General features: G+C 41.2%; 1 protein-coding gene across 1 annotated transcript in view; it reads right to left on the bottom strand.

Annotated features, from left to right (window-relative positions):
- The window catches only part of HABP4 (hyaluronan binding protein 4), a 36,072-nt gene extending 17,304 nt beyond the window's left edge, over nt 1-18,768 (bottom strand). Inside the window, exons 1-5 of the mRNA XM_018052483.1 lie at nt 18,287-18,768; nt 13,688-13,850; nt 6,874-7,035; nt 6,593-6,661; nt 4,317-4,400 (exon numbers count right to left, since the gene is read on the bottom strand). Coding sequence (XP_017907972.1) covers nt 4,317-4,400; nt 6,593-6,661; nt 6,874-7,035; nt 13,688-13,850; nt 18,287-18,647 — 839 coding nt within the window. The 5' untranslated portion in view covers nt 18,648-18,768. The remainder of the gene's footprint in view (nt 1-4,316; nt 4,401-6,592; nt 6,662-6,873; nt 7,036-13,687; nt 13,851-18,286) is intronic.

Here is a 20,978-nt window from a genome sequence, read left to right as displayed (position 1 = left end):
ATTCCTGGGTCGGGAAGATCCCCTGGAATAGGAAATGGCACTACACTCCAGTATCCTTGCCTGTAAAATTCCAAGGGCAGAGAAGCAGAAGCAGAAATCTACAGTCCACGGGGTGCAAAGATTCAGACGCAACTGAGCACAGCGGTAAGTATGAAACCAAGAGTCTCACTGAATATACATTCTGGCTTGATCAATATCCAGACAAAGCTGAGACCAGAGCGCATCTCCATCCTTAGATGTATTTACAAGCCTCATTTTGAAACTATAAAAAACTGTAATTGTATTATTAGAAATGTTAGTAGTAATAATTTTAAAATTTGACAAGGCAGTGCAGAAACATGAATTTCTCAGTGTGCTCAGCAACTAGAGCACAGCTGCTGTGCACTGCAGCTCCTGCAAATCTAAATGGATGCTCACTGTCCACCATGGTCAGCAGAGAGAGAGAGATTTGCTGACTAGCTCCATCAGGATATTGCAGACAAAGAGACTGCCACCAGAATCATTAAGTATTTATTTTGTCTGATTTAATTGAAAGATTTTGTCTAACACTATGAATGCTAGAATACCTCAATTAATTCTAAAGGTTATAATTATGCTATAATTTACTCTCATTCTGCCTTATATTATCTGAACTTGTATAAATGGTTTACTGGCTCAAAAAGGATCCAATTTTTCTGAGGGTATCTAGTTTAACTCACTTCTTAACATTCATATACACTGTTGATCTATTTCTTTAGTTAACTCGCTGTCTAAATATTCATATTAACTATTAATCTATTTCTTTAATTAAATATACTTCTTAGTTGTTTTGAATAGTAAATTAACAGCTTTCACAATCATCAATCATTGCAGCACTTTACTCTTGTAACAAGTAGCAATAATGATAGTAGATATTTATATAGCTGGCCCCACTCTACTTGAAACTCATGCACACCTAATCAACCCTTCTGACAGCCTTCAGATGTAGGTGCTATTATTATTCTCATTTTACAGGTGGAAAGAACTGAGGCACAGAAAGATGAAATAACTTGCCCAAACTAGTAAATGGCAGGCTAGGATTTGAACCCAGAACACTGGCTCAGAGTCTCTGCTCTTAACCACTGGACACCCTGCCTCTTCACAGCGGAAGGATGAGTAAGAAGAGTTAAATAAATAGGTGAAGAGGCTGTAGAGGAGAAGTATAGAAAAACAAGGAAACAGCATTTGTGAAAGCTTTTTGGCAGGTATGTCTTAGGAGCTAGAGAAAGGTGCTTGCAAACAAGAAAAAGGGCCATGTGGTAAACATGCGGAAAAGGCATAGGCGTGTTGAACTGGAGGGCTCTTTGGGGGTCAGACCACACAGGACTGCGCAGGCCAGGGCAAGGGACAGAAAAAGGACAGGAAGCCACTGGGGGTAGGGTCTTAGTGGGAGCATGCCGATCAGAATGGCAGTGTGAAAGCCACTTTGGGGTGGAACAGGTTGATAGAAGCTGAGAATACAGGGAGCCCCCTTGGGAGCTCTGGTGAGAGAGCAGACAGCAGTAGCTGAGACTAAGGTGGTGAGTGGAGATGGTAGATATAAAAAGGTACAAATCCTCAGGGTAGAGTGACAGGTTGAATTCTGGAGAGACAGCAGGTCAAGAGGAAGGAAATCTCAAGAATGACTCCTAGGTTTCTGGTTTATGCAACTGGATAAGTGCTGATGCTGTTCTGAAAGACAGAAACATGAGAATGCGGGCTTCCCTGGTGGCACAGATGGTAAAAAAAATCTGCCTGCAATGCGGGAGAGCTGGGTTCGATCCCTGGGTTGGGAAGATGCCCTGCAGGAGGGCATGGCAACCCACTCCAGCATTCTTGCCTGGAGAATCCCATGGACAGAGCAGCCGGGCAGGCTACAGTACATGGGGTTGCAAAGAGTCGAACACGACTGAGTGATTAAGCACACACTGAAGATGGGGCCTGTGGACCTCAGTTCTGGCCTCAGTGGGCATGAGGAGCATTTGGGATGTCGATGGGGAGGTGTCCAGGAGACAGATGGACACACGGGCCTAAATCCATATTGAAGGTTGGAGCCAGAGGTATATGTTCCGGAGTCAGGAGATAAATGACAATTCAAGCTGCAGGAGTGCATGAGACCTTATAAACAGACATCAGACACATAGAAGAGGGCCTAAGGCAGAGCCCTGAGGAACTCAACATTTTAAAAGAGCAGAAAGACAAGACTAAGCCTGCAAGGGAAGAACTGATGGTTGTGGTTAAGTGGAAATCAACACAGGCATACCTTGTTTTATTGTGCTTCATAGAGTCTGCCTTTTTTGTTTGTTTTTCACAAAATTTTCTTTTTTAAAAAAACCTATTTTTTTAAATCGGAGGATAATTGCTTTACAATATTGTGTTGGCCTCTGCCATACATCAACATGAATCAGCCACAGGTATATATATGTTCCCTCCCTCCTGAATCCCCCTCCCATCTCCCATGCCATCTCACCCCTCTAAGTTGTCACAGAGCACTGGGTTGAGTGCCCAGATTCTCTGGGTTGAGCCTTTTTAAAATATTAAATATCTGTGGCAGCCCAGGCTAGCAGCACTATTTTCTCAATAGTATTTGCTCACTTGATGTCTCTGCGTCTTTGGTAATTCTTGAAATATTTCAAACTTTTCATTACTATTATATTTGTCATGATAATCTGTGATCTAAGATCCACAGACATTACTAATGTAGTTGTTTTGGAATCCACCAATTGCACCCACACAAGACAATGAACATAGTGAGTAACTGCTATACGTGATTCTGACTGCTCCACTAACTGGTCTTTCCATCTCTCTCCTGGTGCCTCCCTATTCCCTGAGACACAATAATATTGAAATTAAGCCAACTAATAACCCTATAATGGCCTCAAAGTGTTCAAATGAAGAGTCAATCAATATGGCAAGCTTCATTGTTGTCTTATTTTAAGAAACTGCGTAGTCACCCCAACCTTCAACAACCACCACCTCCATCAGTCACCAGCAACAACATCAAGGCAAGACCCTCCACCAGCAAAAAGATTATAACTCACTGAAGACACCAATGATGGCATCTTTTAGCAATAAAGTATTTTTAACTTAAGGTATGCACATTGGTTTTTTTTAGACACAATGCTATTGTACACTTAATAGACTACGCTATAGTATAAACATGATTTTTACATGCACTGGGAAAGCAAAAACCATTGTGTGACTCACTTTATTGTGATATGAGCTTTAATGAGGTGGTTTGGAATCAAACTCACAATATCTCTGAGGTATGCTTGTAAAGTCAAACGTTCTGAGAGATCAAGAAAGTTGTAGACTGAAATATGTTAGGTCTGGAGACATGTGGTGACTGTTTCAAAAGAAGTGAGGATGAAATGAAGGGGAATTAAAGGGGAAGAAATGAGGAAAGAGTGCACACAACCCCGAAAAGGAAGGTGAATGAGAATGTAGGGGCAACGAGAGGCTTAAAACAAGAGAGACTTAGCACATATAAAATGCTGATTGGAAGACCAGATTTGGGGGGAAGAAGGTGAGTATGTCTAAAAAGGAAAGAGCTAACTGAGATTTCAGTGAAGTCAGAAGGAAATACGAACCAAAGGCTGAAGAGGTTGGTGGAGAGATGGCACCTCTATTTTACCATGAGGAAAGAAGCCCAGGAGACTGTGAAGTTCCCTACTGGCTTCTGATTTCTCTGTGACATAGGAAGCAAAGTTGTACTCAGAAAATAAAAGAGGAGGTGTGAGTGTGGGAAGAAGGAGAAAGTGGGAAGCAATGTTAGGGCTTTGAGGGGACAAGAAGAACTGAACTGGTCATTGTAGTGGGTGAGGGGGAAGAGTGAATCCAAGAAATGGGCATTGCTGGGCAGTGTTGAGGGCTCATTTCAAAATGCGATGATCAGGAATTTACAGGAGTTCCCACCAGCCTGCTGAGGGACTTGCAGTACTCAGCCTGTGGGTGCAAGTAGAGAGATGGCAGATGGCTATCAGTGGTCTAGGAGGTGGATTCTGCTAGCAAGGTACTCATAGACACCAAGGGCAAGGGTGCTAGAGATGGACTAAGGAACTAAGCTCCATGAAGAAAAGAGGGAAGGAGGGACCAGAAGAAAATAAAAGGACAAAACATGGGGGTACTGATGAGAGAGAGACCGGTTACAGTACAGGCTGCTGGTGATTTGAATTAAGTAGTTTGATTATTCATTAATACATTAAGATCAGTCCTCTGTGATATGACAAAAGGCTGAGCTTCCTGTTCTATGAAGACTTCTTATAAATCTTTAAGAAAAAGACCAACAACCCAATGGGGAAAATGAATGAAATACCCACTTAGCTGGAGATTCATCCTCCAGGGGGCCCAGGGACTCCTCCACCACTGTGGTCTCCTCCATGGGGGCAGTCGGGTCCGTGTCACTGCAAAGCGGCAAGAACCAGTCTAGTCAAACAAATCTGTTTACATCAATGCCCTTCTATATTCAAGACAGAAAAACACACTTCAATGTCCTTTCTCCCTCAAGGAATTAATATGTACATACAAGTAATCCACATCAAAATAAAAAGAGAAAAAAATGCTCTTAATTGTTAATCCATATAAATAATTCCCAAAAATGTAAAAAGTATTTGATAAATACAAGTTTTTATTGATGGACTAAAATTAAAAACATATTGGAAAGGACCAGAACAACTATTCAAATCTGTTATTATGCTGCTGCTGCTGCTGCTGCTAGGTCACTTCAGTCATGTCCGACTCTGTGTGACCCCAGAGACGGCAGCCCACCAGGCTCCCCCGTTCCTGGGATTCTCCAGGCAAGAACACTGGAGCGGGTTGCCATTTCCTTCTCCAATGCGTGAAAGTGAAGTCGTTCAGTCGTGTCTGACTCTTAGTGACCCCATGGACTGCAGCCCACCAGGCTCTTCCATCCATGGGATTTTCCAGGCAAGAGTACTGGAGTGGGGTGCCATAGCCTTCTCCAATACACCCTTATTATCCTAGGAAATTCCAAATATTAACAGGGACCATAAAAACTCTCAACATGTAAATCCTAAATGACTTATAATAGATAAGAATATGCCATATCAAACTTTAAAAAATGGCAAGAAAGTGGAAACATTCCCTAAAAAAGAATGTGTAGCATTACCAAAAGCTGGTGATACCAGAAAAATAAGGCTTTGAAACATAAATTTATGTACCATCACATCTAAATATACAATCTACAGATTAGAAATTAGAGCACAATGAAAAACAATTTGAATTTTAATTGCATAAGCTTAATTTCTATGTTGATATTAATCCTATATGAATATTGCTTTTTAAAAAAGTATTAGCAAAAGAAATTTCATTCTCATGAAACTCAGAGGGGCCTGGCGGGTTACAGTCCATGGGGTCGCAAAGAACTGAACATGACTGAGTGACTAGGCACATGACTGGACTATATCATGGTGGCAAATCAAAATCTCAATGTATTAAATAAGAATTTAAAGTCTTATGCTACAAAAACCCATTCAATTACAGATTATTATCACCTAAGAGCTTTGACTTTGTAACTCACAAACCAATCCAAAGTAAGTGCCATGGGGTATGTGTCATTTTAACATTGGGACAGACCAGCTACTAGGAGCACATTTTGGTCTCTTCCAAGGCCAATACTTACCTCTTAGAGTAAGTAATCATTTAGAGCCAAATTGATTTTAAATTGAAATGCAAACTGAAATGAGGTGGTAGTATTAAGTAAGGTGGTAAATCAGATGATTCAGAAGGTACTTGCATGTTTTGAAAAATGTATTATCACAGTAAAACAAAACAAAATGAAAAGATCTGTAAACATTGAACAAGCTTCTTTTTAAGGACAACACAAATATGCAGTGGCAGTAAATCTAACTTTACATTTGCTGTTATCATATACATTTATTTTTAAGGATAAAAATTTAAGAAAAATAAGTGTATGTAAAAAACTTAAATTCTTCAAAAGAAGAAATGTGGAAGTCTTGATCTCCTCAAGCCTTCAAATTTGTGTAAAGCCTGCCCTATAATACATCCTGGAGCAACTCATTCCTCATATTTCCCTGCAGCCCTGAAATGACAGAAACAGCAGAACCAAGGACCTCCCCTAAATAGCAAAACTGGTTCAAATCTGAGATACCATAAAACCTCAGATAAATGCCAGATTTGAACCTCAGGTGAAACTTGTCATTAAGCTTGGATGTGCAAATAATTTTATAAGATCAAGATGCAATATACATAAAAATTTGCAAAGTCACAGAGAAATAAAGTATAGAATATCCAGGAATTTTAAAAAAGCAATCTGACACATAGGTAAATATACAGTGCCATGTGCTTGGGATATCAACAAATATACAGATTTGCTTGGCTAAAATAAGACAAAAGAATTTTGAAAGTGGTTTCAAATCTAACTACAACATAGCAAACCTGTTTTAAAAAGTTATCTCATGAAACAAAAGCTTAAATTCAATTTCTACATAAAGCACACAAACATAAAGACACCACAAGCATACCACAGAGGATATACTCTTCAAGACAGGCAAATAAAGGGCCAGATATTTCCACTTAATTGCAGGTTCACAGAAGATACATATTTGCACCATACCTGGTATCTCTACCTGATCCCCAGGTGCGAACTCCATATCCACCCATGTTGTCTTCAGTTCTGATTGCTCTAGACAAAGAAAGAACATTCCCTTAAACTAGAAACTAGTCTCCAGTCAATCTCCAAATTAGAAAAGTAGATCAGAAAAGCTGCCCCAGGATCAGCTCCCTCAGGAATAACTGCATACTAGTATTAAGTCAACTAAATATTAAGACATACAGATTCACACCATATATTACATCGAGATCTTAAAGAGAAAGTAGCATTACAAAGAAACTTACATTTTATCATTCCCACCGTATCTCTCAAATTCTCGTTTCCCTCTCTGGTCAAAACCGTCAAAAGCTCTGTTCCCAGGGCCACCTCTGCCTCTGCTTCGCATGCCCCCTCTTGGGCCTCCACGTCCTCTCAGTGGTCTGTCTCGATCAAACCTGTCAATCGGTCTAGAAAGAAATGCGTACCATAAAAAGTGGTGAACTGAATTAAAGAGCTAAGACTTTTTTTTTTTTTTTGAGGAAAAAAATTTTTAGAAGTTCATTATGGCTATAGTATGTTGGAAAGAACTTGTGGCTTGAATAGTAAATTAATTGTTAAATTTTACTGAAAACATACCACCTTTGACACTGTTGTGTGCTCCTGGCATGCAGTTTATTAATTATAACTAGTGCCCACAGATGAGGAAAATAGCTGAAGATGATGTCCTTGCTGTTAAATCCAGTAGCCACTTCTGTCTCTAGGTCATTTGACCCCTATGCATCATTTGATACTGCCAACCACTAGTTTTCCTCTGCTCTTTCTGGTTTCCCTTTCCCTGTTTGTCCTTAAAAAGTTCTTTTTGCAATAGGTAACATCCAAACATACACAAGGTACCCATCCTGCTTCTTGGGCACCCAATTCGACTTCTCAGAGCCAGGCACTGCAGTCACATATAAAGAAAGGTTCCACACTTTGTCTTTTTAAGGAACGTGTCTTGGATACCATTCTTCTGGATACCCACCCATTTGTCTTTAAGAATATCAGCATTCCAGCCTCCCCACTGCTGCATGCACCATCCTCATCTCTATGCTATTGATATGTGACCCCTTCATGTGCCCCTGTGTCTCTCATTTGGGGATCTCTGATTCTCGGTCATAAAGACAGTTACTTCTTGGACATTTCTCCGTGTCACCTCATGTCCCTGAAGATACATGACCAACACTAACCAAGGGCTTAGATACATCACAGAAGTATCCAAGCAAAGAATCTGCCTTTTCTCTTCCCCTGCCACACCCCCTGGATCCAGGGCCTGACTGTGCACTTCTCCTCACTGTTCTCTGCTACCATCTGGTCACAGTCACTCTTTATGGGGACTTGTTTCTCCTTCACCAGACCCAAAGCTTCTGCAGGAAGAATCTCATCTTTTTCACTGTTAAACCTTAGTTTAATAAGATGAATTATATATTTATTAATTTGTCAAGACTTTGAAAAACACTGAAAGCAACAAATTACTTATTGAAATCTAGTGACATTAGTGGCTCAAACACCGGAACTGGAGATGTATTTCAGGGCTGAAAATGTTACTTTAAAAAGCAACTATAGATCGTGGATAAAAACACACAAAATTCACAATTCTCCTTACTCAAAAAGATGAAAAATACAGAAGCACTGATCATTAACTTTATGCCAGTCTCTTTCAAGAAACATCACCCTAAATCAGTTTCCCAAGTTGGCTTTTTCTGTCTCCCACCTCCTCAGACCAAAACCAAAATTTTAAATGGAGACTGTTGTAGAATATGATTCCACATTACAGCAAACATCTAAAGCAGAGTTCTAAAACAATAATAAATGAAAAGTAACAGTAAGTTCTTAACCGGAAAGCTGGACAGGGCCATAAAAGGCATCTACCTAAAAACTGAGAGGAAATGAAGCATAAAAGCATATGTGGAAAATAATGCCAGCAGTAAAAATTAGGTTTAAATGTACATGAAATCTAGATGAGATACTGATAAAATAACAAATTCATTAAAAATATGATAGTAACTGAAACTGGTCCCCAAAACAGCTTTGTGGTCTGGTTTATTTTAATCCCTTAAATAATTTTTTTTTATCCCACAGGTTTACCCCACCTCTACCCCACCTCCCAGTTAAAAATATTCTCAAGTGCTTCCTTACAATTCCCTTCTTATAAAAGATATCCTCTATTTCTTTATAGGTTGGTAAGCATTGAGGAATCCTCGACTCCACTTAGGAAGCTTTAATGTGACATACAAGCAAAAAGAAAACAATATTACACTGGGCCAACATCCCATCCCACTTTTCAGTTCAATTCAGTTCACTCACTCAGTCGTGTCCGACTCTTTGTGACCCCATAGACCGCAGCATGCCAGGCCTCCCTGTCCATCACCAACTGCTGGAGTTTACCCAAATTCATGTCAATTGAGTCAGTGATGCCATCCAACCATCTCATCCTCTGTCGTCCCCTTCTCCTCCTGCCCTTAATCTTTCCCAGCATCAGGGAAAGCATCTTTTCAAATGAGTCAGCTCTTCACATCAGGTGGCCACAGTATTGGAGTTTCAGCTTCAACGTCAGTCCTTCCAAAGAACACTCAGGACTGATCTCCTTTAGGATGGACTAGTTAGATCTCCTCATAGTCCAAGGGATTCTCAAGCATATTTTCCAACACCACAGTTCAAAAGCATCACTTCTTCAACGCTCAGCTTTCTTTATAGTCCAACTCTCACACCCATACATGGCTACTGGAAAAACCATAGCCTTGACTAGACAGACCTTTGTCGGCAAAGTAATGTCTCTGCTTTTTAATATGCTGTCTAGGTTGGTCATAATTTTCCTTCTAAGGAGTAAGTGTCTTTTAATTTCATGGCTGCAGTCACCATCTGCAGTGATTTTGGAGCCAAAAAACATAAAGGCTCCCACTGTTTCCAGTTTCCCCATCTATTACATCCCTGTAATCTACTCTCTTACTGTAGTCCTAATAAGTAGACATGGGTACAGGTTTTACAGGTAAAGGGAATGAAGTTCATGGAGGGAGGAATTGGGAGTTAATGTTTAATGGGTATAACTTGGGAAGATGAAAAGTTTTCTGGAGGTGGCTAGTGGTGATGGTTGCATAACAATCAGAATGTATTTAATGCCACTGCACTGTACACTTAAACATGCGATGCATCATCATGTGTGCCTGTTCAGTCGTGTCCAACTCTTTGTGACCCCATGGACTGTAGCCTACCAGGCTCCTCTGTCCATGCGATTTTCCAGGCAAGAATACTGGAGTGGGTTGCCATTTCCTACTCCAAGGGATCTTCCTGACCCAGGGATTGAACCTGCATCTCTTGCATCTCCCCCATTGGCAGGCAGATTCTTTATCATTTTACTACAAGTTTTAAGGCTCCAGGAGTTGGTGATGGACAGGGAAGCCTGGCATGCTGTAGTCCATGGGGTCGCAAAGAGTCGGACATGAATGAGCAACTGAACTGAACTAAACAAGTTTTAAAAATTCTTTCTGGTGAGGAAGAAAAAAAAATTTAGACTTCTGAGTAAGTGATTCTTTTAGAACTGGAGCCGACCTTAAATGACCAGAAGTAAACCGCAGAAAGAGCCAAAGAAAGAATCAAACTGTATGGAGTCAGAATAATTATCCAGACTAATTTCCTAACAGTCTGATCTAAGAGTTTACTTAAGAGTTCCTCATTTGGAGAATAAAGAAAAATCTTACTGCATTAAAAACAGTAGCTGCATTCCCAGAATATATACACGTGACACGGTTGATCTCTGTACCTAAGCCACATGACAGTTACTTGCAGCACCATCCATGGCTATTGCTTCTATGTGAAAACTATGTTCTGCTCTAAGGGAATAAAAATCCACGCCACTAAAACTCTGGGTATATCCTTATCCATAAATTGAGAGGACTGAATTAAGTAGTCTGTTAAGATTATCGAAATCCTATATACAATAAACATGCCCAATAAACATGTATAGATATCAAATAAACAACGATCAAATTTTATCATACTGAAGTCTACAGAAAGTGCTACGAGAAATGCTCTTATAGATTACTATTAACAGCAACAGAATAAGCTGACATGTTACTAGCATGGTGATTTGCCACTATGTATTAATAGTCCCCTCCAATTTTTGTTTGTTTCACACTACAGGTACCAATCCAACCTCACACTGAAGTACCAGCTGGGTCCCAGATTTGGATACATGATACTCAGTGGAGAACCACTGCTTTAAGACCCTAATTGGGATTCCTACTTTAAGAACTACATCTAGGAAAGGCCTTGTATGTGTAAAAGGCTGCTCACTGAGTATTATTCATGAAGCAAAAAGCTGAAAGCTGAGCAAAGATCCAATGCTAATGGAATAATTACACTGTAATACTCCAAACAAAAGATCATAACAGAACCATTAGAAATGCTTACCAACACTGTCCATGACATCATCGTTAATGACTTCTACTTGTCAAGTGGAAAAGAAAGAATATATAGTACTCAGTGTATATGAATTGGCGAAGAGTTAAACAGTAGTCATCTTAAATGGTAAAAGAGTGGTTTAAATTTTTTTTAATTTTATTCATTTTCCGAATTTTCTAAAGTGACTATAAAATTACTTTTATTAAAGATCTTATGCCTGCTTATCAAATGAAAAGTATTTTTTAAGAAAAGAGGAAAATTATCTTTTCTGATAGTGTAAGACTTCACAAAAAATATTTTCAAATTTCCTTGAAAGTAAACATTTCCTACATATTCCTAATATGATACACTGGGAAGGACACAGACATCACACTTCTAATGTATCCCTGCCAAAATGCAGAACCTTGTCTCATGAGGAAACAGCAGACTCAAATCTGGACTGTTCTACAGAATAACTGGTTGATGTTCTTCAAAAATGTCAACTCCATAAATAAATGAAAAACTAAAGAGCTGTCTTAAGACTAAATGCAATACACGGAACCTCACTGGTGATTCAGTGGTTAAGAATTTGCGTTCTAATGCAGGGGATGTGGGTTCAATCCCTGGTCAGGGGGAACTAAGCCATGGGGCAACTAAGCCCAATTGGAGAGCCGGTGCATTCTAGAGCCCATGCTCTGCAATGAGAAGCCCATGTGCCCTAATGAGAGAAGCCCTCATGTACCACAACAAAGACCCAAAGCAGCCTAAATAAATACATAAGTAAATGTAATGCACATTCCTGGACTCTGAACTGATTTTTTTTTCTTTTGCTAGCATATTAAAAAACAGAGATATTGCTTTGCCAACAAAGGTCCATCTAGTCAAGGCTATGGTTTTTCCAGGAGTCATGTATGGATGTGAGAGTTGGACTGTGAAGAAAGCCAAGCACCGAAGAATTGATGCTTTTGAACTGTGGTGCTGGAGAAGACTCTTGTGAGTCCCTTGGACTGCAAGGAGATCCAACCAGTCCATCCTAAAGGAGACCAGTCCTGGGTGTTCATTGGAAGGATTGATGCTGAAGCTGAAACTCCAATACTTTGGCCACCTCATGCGAAGAGTTGACTCATTGGAAAAGACTCTGATGATGGGAGGGATTGGGGGCAGGAAGAGAAGGGGACAACAGAGGATGAGATGGCTGGATGGCATCACGGACTCAATGGACATGAATTTGGGTGAACTCCGGGAGTTGGTGATGGACAGGGAGGACCGGCATGCTGCGATTCATGGGGTCGCAAAGATCAGACACGACTGAGCGACTGAACTGAACTGAAAGGCATATTAATAGGACAATTGGTACAGTTTCAGTAGTCTATAGATTACATGATTCAGATAATTAGATAATAAGTATTGCACCAATGTTAATGAGTTTGATAACTGAACCATGTTTTTAGGAAACATTCCTGCATCTTATTCTCAAAAGCCAAAGAAAAAAGATGTGTATGTGTGTGTGTGTAACAGAGAGAGAAAAGGAGAAAGAGGAGGGGAGAGAAAGGAAGGAGTATGATAAAGAAAAGGTGGTAAAAAGTTTTTGGAGCATCTGGATGGATTTTGGGGGATTTCTTATACAATTCTTGCAACTTTCTGTAAATCATCCCTGAATAAGGCATTTTTTTCATGTTAATATATAAAGACTTATCCTTTAAAAACAACTCATAATTTTGCTACTAAAAAAGCTGGAAACCTGAGTTATAATTTCTTTATTTCTACAGAATAAATCCCTGAAGTAGGGGGAAAATAGACAAATGCTTCCCCAAATAAGCAGCTCTGATCTAGAAGGCTTTCTGTAAGCAAGCAGACTATAGTCGTTGCATAGCTAATTTGAACTAATCACCCCCAAAAAGCAGAATTAAACCTTTCTCTTGCCTTCATCCTCTAACATGGTGGCAGATATACCATCTCTGTTTTGAATGTGTAACGAAATATGTAGTCAAGAAGTTAAAAGACTTTGGGAACAACACAGCCCTTGACATTAAACTGTACACTATTCTAGTCTCTTTTAGTTTTTTAAACTTTCTATTCCTTTAAATGTGATTCACAAGCAGTTTTGCTTTAACCTAAATCTGGTGCTATGTAGGTTTAATAATTAAAAACTTGAGGCAGCAAGTATCCATCCTGTTAATACTAAGCATAAGACATTAAGAACTGCTTCCTGTGTTCAGGTGGGTATGATAGCCTACATACTGCCATATTACTCAGACTGTATCAGCCTGAGACCATCTTCCAGGTCAGAGCACTCTCTAGAGAAGGCATGAAAGCCTTAAACTGGCATCACACATTCTATCAGTTTTTTGGTCAAATTTCATCATAAATTTGTTTAAATTCATTAGTGGCCCAAATTAGTTCTACTAAATCAAGAACATAATTATACCTCTGGCCTAAACTTCAAAAGAAAATTTAGCATACTTCTGTAGAGTTTGTTATAAGAACGTCTTTCAAAGTTATCAATAAATTATCCACTTTTTATTTTGTAATCATTTCCTGAACCAACGGAAGATCCTTCATGTGTTACCTAAAGCAGTGTGATTTGTTAGTTAGATTGGCAAACTATTCCCAGGACTAGCACCACCAAAAGTTTGCAAAGGCTCCTACCCTCTGAAAATCCTGGTTCCTCCAACCCTCTAAGCTGAGGTCTGCAGTACCTACTTTTCATCTGTAAACTTCTCAGGTGTAAAATCCGCCTGCCTCTCGGTGTCATAGGGTCGATATTCCCTGTAGGATCTCCGCTCTGCTCTATCAAGCGTCACCTCTGTCCCTCGGCTATCACTCCATCCTTGCTGCTCCCCTCTTCTGGGAGTTCGCTTCTGGCCTGAGAGGGAGAAATCAAAGCGGAGAACTAGAACCCAAAGTCTGCAGCAGCACGTTATTACAAGTACTTTTAAATTTTACTTTTCTAGAAATCAATGTCATAGGAAAATTTGGGAAGTTTGAAAAACTTCAGAGAAGAAAAAAAGTTGCTGATACTACTACTGCTCAGAGTTGTCTTTTAATAAAACTTTGACATTACCATTGAAGCATATGCTTTCCCTTATGTCCTATAAACTATGATAAGATAAATTATACCAACTAACCTACAATTAATTGTCTCACAATGACTTTGTGATAGCTATTGAAGATATATATCAACTACATTTCACAAGAGCAGCTTTATCAAAACATGGTAGTTAAGGTCTTTCCAGAAAAGTAAAAGACAAATACCCTGTATTTGGAACCCCACCTATAGTTTATCATTCATTACCTACTAAAATTTTCATTTTTCAATAGTTTGTATCATTATAATTTTTCTCATTTGAAACCAGATTTTCCTGTTCTTTGATGGGATTTATACATTTATAATCACACTTCTCAAATATGAGGCCAAGTTGGTATTTGCCAACTCATGGAAGGGCCGGCCAGCGTTTGAAGGGGTATCTCCTGTCCATGGAGAGGCCAGCACTGAGGAGGCTGGGGCTGGGGCCACTCCAGTGTTCCCTGTTCTCCCTTCACCCTTCTCAGTTTTGACACTTTTTTTCAGCAGAGTCTACGTCTTAAGGCATCTATTATTTGATAAATATCAATGTATTATAAAGAACATTGTTACTTCTTAAGTAATCTTCCAAAAATATGTTTATTCTTTCCTTGTATACATTTAGTAGGTCTCCATCTCCAATATTATGTATAATTTTTATTTTAGTAGCTTTGATTTTTCTTGGTATAAGTCACCCTTCACATTCATTGTATGGTTGTAAAAATATATTAAATGTACTTGAATTAGTGGGTATTATTTAAACTATTGGGTTCCTTTCTTACTTAGGAGATACTCATGACTCTTAAGAATATATGTTTACCTGTATTCTATTTTCCCATTTAACATTTTCTATCAAAAGTTTATAAAGAAGGCACATGTAAATATTAACCCAGTTTCAATAGCTTACTGACCTCATTTTAAAGCAAAAATCATGTTTGCAACATCACTAACACAAAACTGTTCAATTTATTACTTGTTAGTTAATTACTTGAAATGTGAAATGTTACACAATAGATCTAAGTTCAATCTTAAGTTAATGTCCCATAACCTAGGAAATGCTCAAATCTGATTTGAATCCTGAAGCCACAATCTAAACTTGTGACATGTTTAGGATACAGGAAAGCTGTTATCATGAACAAAGCATTATGCTTTTATTTCAGAAATAAAACAGAGACCAACACTCATACCCAGCTGTCCAGGAGTATGCAAAGCCATATCCAAGGGCACACATGTTACTAAGAGAGATCAAATTTGGAAGAGGCATTTAAAATGTAAGGCAAAAATGTTATTATGAAAGTTAAGTAACAAGTTGAAACTGTAACAGACTATGACATAATAGCCATCAGCAAGTACCTCAACAGTAATACTTTTCCCTCAATGTAAAAAGTTATTTTAATACAGTTTCAAATTTCCTATCAATAACCTATAACTTATACTAAATATCTCCACTTAATCATACTTAAGAGCTTATTTCCACCTTCCAGTTTTCAAAGTTATGTTTAAAACTGTATCAATTAAATTTGGAATTCATCATTCAAAACTTAAAATGACATTTGCTACATACTTTATACTACAGCATCTTCCAGAGCTTCTGTGTATAAGTTGAAAAGCATTAAATATGACCTGGCAATTTATTAGAATAATTATCAATACCCTGCAAACATTTCATTTTCCTTCCAAAATCCAAAAAACAAAGATAATAGAGATCCAGTTTTTCCCACAACTTACTACTAAGAGATCAGGACTGCAACTGAAGCTAGTCATTCTGTGCTGGATCAGCAGCTCCAAGTGGATAATGCAAACACTGAATTTTACTAGCCCTTTCGAAATAAAAGGCTGGCATTTGCAGTCTGATCACTGATCTAACCCCAGCCCACATAAAGAGACAGAATACTGTAAAATTTACAGTGTGATTTCCCTGAAATAAAGTTGAGCTTTGACTTGGAGAAGTTCTGAAAAGCCAGGAATAGCAAAGCTGAAACAGCCTCTGAAGACTTAAAGAATAAATTTTTTGAGTAAGGGTCTATATTGTTAAATAGCAATGGATATTAAAAATCTATTTCTATGGGAAAATCTTATGATTTTCACATCCTTTTGTGACTAATGTTTGTTAATATGTCAAACTTGTTTTGACTTTGACTCTTGTCTACACTAAGCATTCACTTTTAATAGCCAAATAAACTTAAAAAATTTTAGTGTTAGAGAAGTACAGTCCATATCAATTAGGGTTACAAAACCTTAAGAGGGTAGCTCTCTAACACCCATTACAGATAAATTCAGTACAGTAACTGCACAAATGAAAATTAATGAGTTGTTTGCTCCTAAAATAACACACTTGAAAAAGAACTAGAACTACAAAACGTCCATTCTAACTACAAAATTAACTAAAGTTCTTTAACACAGATCTCAAAAACCAGATCACCTGGATTATAAACAATTGACAGAAAAAGTTATTAGCATACTACATTATAATGCTAAGTTTATTTATTATGCTAAATGCAGGCTGCAACTGAGTTTATAACATCTGAAATTTAGGGGAAAAAAAAGAAGTAGCTCTGTGCATTTATATGTGTAAATACCAAGTGTTAACAGTAAGAAAAGTATGGATTTTTCATTTTACTTCATACACTTCTGAATTGTTTAAAATACAACAAAAATGCATGACAATTTTACTAGTAAGGTTAAAAACAATACATTAACAGAGAAAACTAAATTCTGTTTCTCATGAAAAGATAATACATATTTTCACTTGTTAAAAAATAAAGCTTAGCCTGTCCAATTCTTTTATTACTATGATATTTATCTAAATAGATTTAAGAGAAAAATAGAACATATACAAAATGTACAATATATCTCAAGTCTCACTCAGTGTTTAAATAGGCTTATATATGTACTTGCCTATCAAGAAATCTTGGGATATCTCAACGGCATTTAAAATAATATTATAATGACTTAATTTTCTGATTCTCAAGAGATATTGCTGGATTGAACTCTGCACAGATAGAGGTAAACATTACCTAGCTGCAGAAGTCAGGGCACCAACACTCAAGTCAGGAATTATTCTCTCAGGACTGGGCTGACAATTTTTATCAAGCAAGGAACAAGCCAGTAAAGCCGAGTTGAATACACTCCCAAACACTGGCTGGAGTGGTCGAATCATGCATCTTAAAACTTTTTTCGGAAACCTTAGGACCACTATTTTATTTTTGGAAAACAGAGGAAACACAGGTGGAATCTTGGAGGCTTTACCACTGAAGCAGTTCAGGTGAGAAACGACTCTTAAGCACCATCCATGCCTAGATGCAGTCAGTAGTACACCAAGCTTTGCACTGGCCATTCTGGCTAAGCAGGGAGTGGGGAACTTTGCATATTCTTGTTGAAAAGGTTAAAAACGCTTTTCTTAAAGCAGCCTGAGTTAATGACAAGTTACACAAGCCATCAACACTACTTGCTGTATTGAAAACCCGTGCGGGATGACTGTTGTAAGCCACCGTAAGGGAGGTGGATGGGTGAAGGCACAGAGCTTGGAAGGCGCCGGGGACCCCGCGTCAACCCCCGCCGCATTCTGCTCGCGGCCCTGACGTCACAGCCCACCCCCGCGGTCACCCAGGCCTTCCCTCCATCACAGAGGCCCTAGCTCCTCACCCCGGCGATCCTTTCACACACCCCGAGTTCTCGCCGCCACCCCCAGGGGCCGGGAGCGCCCTCCTCCATTCTCCCTAAGAGTCACTCCCCTCCCTCCTTCCCACAACGCTTCTTTTCGCCTCCCGACGCGAATCTTGCAGAGGTTCGGCTGGAGGATGGAGAAGGTCCCTGCTAGTTTTAGATCTGAGAGCCCTCGGGCAACGACCCCAGTGTTCACCCTCATACACCACCTAAGAAATATCCCTCAACTTTGCCCAACTTGTAAAGGCTCAGTCCCACCGTTCAGAAACCCCCTACTCCAAGCCTGCACTCTCCTTCGCTCCCAGAAGGGACTGGGAAAGGCCAGAAGGGGCGTGACACTCCCCCTACCCTGTCCTTTTTCCCACCTTCCTCAGCCACTGGGACCCTCAACTTCGGTCAACTCTTCCCAGCGCCCCCTTCCCTTTCTGGAACAGGTTCCAGCGACCCCAGTCTCGCAGTAGCAGGTCCTGGGGCGGCTGAGGAGGAGTGACCTCCATGACCCCATTCTCCTTCCCCTCCCCGCCCACCGCGCCCACCCTGGGACACCCAGGTGCTGGGCTGGGCGCGCGTACCGGGCGGCTGCGGGCCGCCCCCTGGGCTATCTGGCTGTTGCGAGCTGGGGGCCGGGAGGCTCTTGCGCTCCTTCTGGGACTCCCTCCGGCCGCCGCCCGCGCCGGGTCTGTGGCCCGAGGCCCCAGCCGGGCTCCTGCCGCCGCGGTTGCCAGCCCCGGCCGCCGCCGCCGCCGCCTCGTCGCGCCTCTTGCGCTGCAGCTGCTGCTGGCGCCGGCGTTCGGCCTCGCGCAGGATGTCGAACGGGTCAGACTCATCGTCTAGCAGCTGGTGGAAGCGGTTGGCCACGACGCAGCCGAAACTCTCCTGCATCGCGGCGCCTGCGGCAGCCGCAGCCACAGGACTTCCCAGAGCGCCCTTCATGCCGCCGCGGCCACTGCGGGCCCGCCGCGGGCAGCCCACGCGAGCGAGTCTTAGCGAAGCCGGCGATGAGGACCCATCCTACCCGCAGCTACTGCCCTCCCAGCCCTGCCCTGCCCAGTCCCGTCCCTCCCAGCGCCCGCCCCCGCACAGCCGCCGCCGCCGCCCGCCTAGCTGCTTCCCACCAGCCAATCAGCGCACGAGGGCACGCCCCCTTTCCTAGCCGGCACGCCTGGAAGCCCAATCAGAGGCAGGCTGCTGTCACGTCAGGCGACCTCTATGCCCCGCCCCACGACTCCGCAGGGAGGGGCTGGACCCAAGGGGCGGAGCTGCTGGGAGGAGCAACGAATCTTGTGGTCCAGGCTGCTGGGCCATGCTGGTGGGTCACGGCCGTCATTTGTGTTTTCTCTGAGACTGGGTCCACATCTATCATCGTCCACTCTTCTTTGAAGTGTATATATTGATTCGACAACTATATAATGTACACTTACTATGTGCCAGGTGTTATGTTGTAGGAGATACTAGCTCCCTGTTTCGGAAGATCTTAGTCTTAAGGCAGAAAAGTGCCCTGAAGGAAAGGCACAGACTTCTTTATGACCTACTTAAGAAGCTTGGAGAGGCTTTCCCGCGGGAATGACGGTTAAGCTGAGATATGAAGGATAGCAAGGGCCAGGAGTAATGGCAAGTGCACAAGTCTGAGGTGGGGTGGAAAGCTCAAAGAAAACCAGTTAAATGAATTGCTAAGAGTTGGGGAGTTGGCATCACTGATGCGATGGACATGAGTTTGAGTTGGCTCCAGGAGTTGGTGATAGACAGGGAAGCCTGGTGTGCTGAAGTCCGTGGGGTCTCAAAGAATCGGACACGACTGAGAGACTGAACTGACTGAAGAGTTGCTGCTGCTGCTGCTGCTGCTGCTGCTGCTGCTGCTGGTAAGTATCTTCAGTCGTGTCCGACTCTGTGCGACCCCATAGACAGCAGCCCACCAGGCTCCTCTGTCCCCGGGATTCTCCAGGCAAAAACACTGGAGTGGGCTGCCGTTTCCTTCTCTAATGCATGTATGTATGCTAAGTCGCTTCAGTCGTGTACGACTCTGTGCGACCCCGTGTAGATCAGCCCACCAGGCTCCCCTGTCCACGGGATTATCTAGGCAGGAATACTGGAGTGGGTTGCCATTTCCTTCTCCAGACTGAAGAGTTGGGGAAGAGCCTTATTTTGGTCTTTATTCCAGGAGCAGCAGGAAGCAAATTTTAAGCATGAGCATGTGTTTAAAAAGGCCACCTTAGCTGTAATGTGAAGAACTATGTTGGTGGGAGGTCAAATTAGATGCAGGGAAATCAAGCTGAAGATTCCTACAGAGCTACATGGAAAAGGTGATGATAATGACTTGGAGTAGGATACTGTCAGTGGAGGTGAAAAAAGTAGTAGATCCAAGAGCTATTTTGGAGGTTATATCAACAGGACTCGATGATGGACTCGATACAGCTGGTGAGGAAAAAGAATATGATGACTCCTGTTTTTCTGGCTCTTACAACTGGAATGGTGGTGCTATTCACAAAGAAATCATTAGAAGAGACCACTTTGATGAGACTCACAAGTTAGTCTTGGACATGTTGAGATTTAAGGTTTTTGTTTTTGTTTTGTTTGTTTGGTTGGTTGTTTTATTCAGTTGAGGCCTTGAAGTTCAGAGGAGAACATGAATTAGACTTTCTCCAGGAATTCTTGCTTAGGCACTCATGGAGACACGTTTCTACACTGCCTATATTACAACTCTTCCTTTCCCTCTTACACTTTCCCAGACATGTGTTTTGTTGGTGCATCAGGTAGCTGTTTGCCCCATTTGGGAACTTGGCCCTTTTCCAGCCTCAGACTTGATTAATCTTAAATCACTCTTTGTACTGCCATTCCCCTACCATGATTGCTGTAGGAATAGGCTTTTGGTGCAAATCTGGCCGAACAGACCTGAGGGGAAGTATTCTGGAGAATTTCTTAGAGGGAACTTCTTTTTTTTTTTTTGGTGGGATCTGCCATCTTTCCACTTCTGTACTTTGGTCCTTGTTATATAGGAGGACATGATCCCTCGAGTTGCTTATCCTTATTGTGACTATGAAGATGATGAAGATAGCAGAGCAGAAGAATAGAGAAAACCTACTTCCTTGATGCTGTGGAGCTGCTGACATCACAATCAGGAAACTTCCTACCTCAGACTTACGTAAGGCAGTAAATGGGCTTCCCTGGTGGCTCAGATGGTAAAGAATCTACCTGCAATGCAGGAGACCTGGGTTCGATCCCTGGATTGGAAAGATCCCTGGGAGGTGGGCATGGCAACCCACTCCA

The sequence above is a fragment of the Capra hircus genome, chromosome 8, assembly GCF_001704415.2.
Source record: "Capra hircus breed San Clemente chromosome 8, ASM170441v1, whole genome shotgun sequence".
Taxonomy (NCBI): domain Eukaryota; kingdom Metazoa; phylum Chordata; class Mammalia; order Artiodactyla; family Bovidae; genus Capra; species Capra hircus.
The sequence above is the reverse complement of the archived record's forward strand: the minus strand, read 5'-3'. Positions and strand labels throughout refer to the sequence as shown.